The 3,322-nt window shown below is 28.1% G+C and overlaps 1 protein-coding gene across 1 annotated transcript; it reads right to left on the bottom strand.

The window, feature by feature from the left end:
- Positions 1 to 31: 31 nt before the first annotated feature.
- On the bottom strand, positions 32 to 1,765 carry LOC116351009 (protein takeout-like). Its single transcript, XM_031783036.1, has 8 exons — positions 1,589 to 1,765; positions 1,177 to 1,260; positions 962 to 1,112; positions 725 to 840; positions 528 to 653; positions 432 to 467; positions 342 to 364; positions 32 to 271 (listed from the first exon to the last, which is right to left on the bottom strand). Exons 1-8 carry the CDS (start codon positions 1,650 to 1,652, stop codon positions 125 to 127), a joined length of 747 nt encoding a protein of 248 aa, XP_031638896.1. The 5' UTR covers positions 1,653 to 1,765; the 3' UTR covers positions 32 to 124.
- Positions 1,766 to 3,322: the final 1,557 nt, after the last annotated feature.

Raw genomic sequence — 3,322 nt, 5'->3', positions numbered from 1 at the left:
TATTTTTTTTACAATTATTATACAACAATAATTGGATTAGTTTATAGTTTTGTAATTTTTAAATATTATTTGTTACATTATAAATTGCTTCGAAAATCATATCATATCATCTTTAAATTGTATATTATTGTTTTAAGAAGATTTCACTGTATGGTATTTTCAAAAAAATTCTATTTATAATTCCTTTTAGGATTTCTTCAACCGCAAAACTGATCGATGGTTTTAGTTCATTTAAAATATCACGCCAGTTTTCATTGAGGAATTGATTCATCTGTTTTTTTTTTTTTTAATGAAGAAATTTACAAATTAAAGAAATGGTTAGGTATTTTTCAAATACTTACATTTTCTCCCAGTGCCTTGTCACCTAAAAATTAATAATATTTATTATTATTGTATCTACTACACTTTTGAATAAAAGGAGTATCTCCTACCATTGAATAAATTATCCAAATTTATGTGCAGTCGTTCTGTATTGAAATATGAATTTATTATTAGATATCAATGAAATTATTATTTTGTTCTCAAACCTGTATCGAAATCAAGCTGAAACCTTTCGGTTTGGATATATTCTTTGCCCGTTTTCTCAATAACTTTAGGTTTGTATTTTACTACTAAATTTGCGTTGTCAAAAACCAAATTCGCTTTGCCTTCACCTTGGTTGAAATATAAAGAAGTTTGTTGAATCACTGTTAAATGCATATTGTGAAGCTAAATTTTAAATTACCTTTGATAGGAAGAACAAGTACACGACCGTCAATTTTATATTTTCCGCTAATAGATATTTTTGGAACGATTGCATACACCTCATATTTGCTGGTACTCGGATCTGTATCAAAACCACTAAATAACAAATAATAAATTTTGTTCTTTGGAATAATTCATAACATATGAATGCAGTCATATTATGAATATAAATAAACAATTTTCCTTTTGATATTGATTGCCAAAAAAATATACTTACACGACTCGATTAATGACGGCATTGCTGATGCCTGATAAATCTAAATCCCTGAAATTTAAATTAATTGCAATCGGACTACTTGCTCCTTGAGTAATATCTATTCGGTTTATACGCAAGGGTTCTAATTTGGGAATTGCAAGACCAGAGTGTCCTAGGAGAAAATATAATATTCTATTTATGACATTTCTATTGATGATATTTCACAAGATAGAAACCATTTGGATGTTGTTGTACAATTTTTGTTATTATTTTTGAAAGACAGTTTGTATCAGATGCTTTACATTGAGGAATATCCAAGGCTGTGTGAAAATATATAAAATAAAAATAGACATGTACTTTTTCATAGTAATTAGAATAAAGGAATCCATGAATGGAAAGAGTATAAAAATTAAACTCAAAAGACAACTATATTCTACGAACGATTTCAACGTTGATTTTACATTTCAAACTTGATCAAATGAGAACTGGTTTCTACTGTAAAGTCATTACTTAAAACAATTTTTAATCACTCCAATTAATTTTGAAAATATATTTAAAACCATGTAAATTATTCTTATTTTATCATTTAATTAGGTTTCCATATGATGCATTAGTTATCCTTTCTTCTGAATAGATAATTGAACTTACGAAATTTCGCTGCCGATAAATTTCGCAGCATAATAAGCAAGCTAAAAGCAAAATTTAACTTCATAGTAATGATTTTCGTTGATTTCACTGTTCTAGAAGAGGTCAATTTTCAAAAATTATTCAATGAAATTTGGTTTTTGTAATGTTTTGCCTTTGAAGCTGATAAGCAACTGGTGAAATAATTTTTGAGAAGAAGGTATTTATACAATAACAAACTGTTTTGTTCTACTCTAAAAATAATATTGAAAAACATTCATTTCGGCATTGTCTCTTTTTCGAACCACAGAAATGAATTTCAATCCAAAATATCTGGTCGCTTTAGTGTGAAAAAGATGCAAAATACCAACATATATACGCATTCACGAACGTATGACGTGAAAAAAAGAATGATAACAAGTTTTTGTTATGTGTTATTTTTGTGCTTCTGTTATATACAAAACTAACTTACATATACTATACAAAAGAATTCTACACGTAACATTGAAGAAACGAGTAAAGCAATCGTGCAAAAAGAAATTGAATAAAAAAGAATAAACGAATTAGCAAAATAAATGTTTGCCTGACATAAGAGCAAAAATTTGCAGCGATCGAACAATCAACAACTAAGTTCTAACAACAGGCAAAAGAGAAAAATATTCTCGGTCTATGAAAATCAATTATACAATTATACATAAAAAGAAAACCAAGATTCTACTCCATAACTAATTTATTTAGTATGCGGAAAAATATTAAGATTCAAAAGATTAAATAAAGACTGAGACAAAAAATCCAACTAATCATTTAAATTCCACAATCACGATAAAAATAATAATTATAATAATAATAATAATAACTGCACCGAACAGCATTCCTTCGCCTTGGTGGTTTATTTAAAATAATTTAAATAAATAAAATATAATTAAATTCTTACGTCAAGAAGTTTTAATAATAATAATAATAACTGCACCGAACAGCGTTCCTTCGCCTTGGTGGTTTATTGAATATACTTTAAATAAATACAAAATAATTATATTCTTACATCTAGTAGTTTTGAAGGAGATTAATATTTTTCTCAGTATGTTTTCTATTCAATTCTATCTATTTTGTTTTAAATATTTTTCAATTCTCAGTTTGACTGTTGATAAATTTACTTCTAAATCAATTTAAGTAGTATCACTGTTTGGTATTTTTTTCGTATAATAATCATTGAATGTAGTAAGCATGTAATTAATTGGTTCATACTTCGTGTAATCGCTTCTTCTAATCGGTATATCAAAAAGCGGCGTTGCACGGGTATTATGCGCTGAATCATAATAATTTAATGACTTCATATCTCCATTAATAATTTTGAATATAAAAGACACCTGCGCCATCTCGCGTCTCTCCTCAAGCGTAATCATTTGTAGAAACAGGAGTCTATGCTCATATTAAGGAAGTCTATAGCTGTCCCAATTCATTCTCCTTAGCGCAAAAAGTAAAAATTGTTTTTGTACTGACTCTATTTTTTTGCACATATTGTCGTAGTGTGGATTCCATATTTCTGATCCATATTCTATGATTGGTAATACAAATGTAAAATAAAGGCGTCCATGGGTCAATAAAATCCTTGCTGTAGAACTTTAGCCAAGCCAATCTTGATTTTGCTTTAGCCGTGACATGCTCAATGTGTGATTTGAAATTCATTTGCACATCAAGCAACACTCCCAAGTCCCTTATTACAAAGACTCTTTCTATTTGAACGCCGCCTATGTTGTA

Source organism: Contarinia nasturtii, unplaced genomic scaffold, assembly GCF_009176525.2.
Source record: "Contarinia nasturtii isolate CC-2019 unplaced genomic scaffold, AAFC_CNas_1.1 Cnas_scaffold_4433, whole genome shotgun sequence".
Lineage (NCBI taxonomy): Eukaryota > Metazoa > Arthropoda > Insecta > Diptera > Cecidomyiidae > Contarinia > Contarinia nasturtii.
The sequence above is the reverse complement of the archived record's forward strand: the minus strand, read 5'-3'. Positions and strand labels throughout refer to the sequence as shown.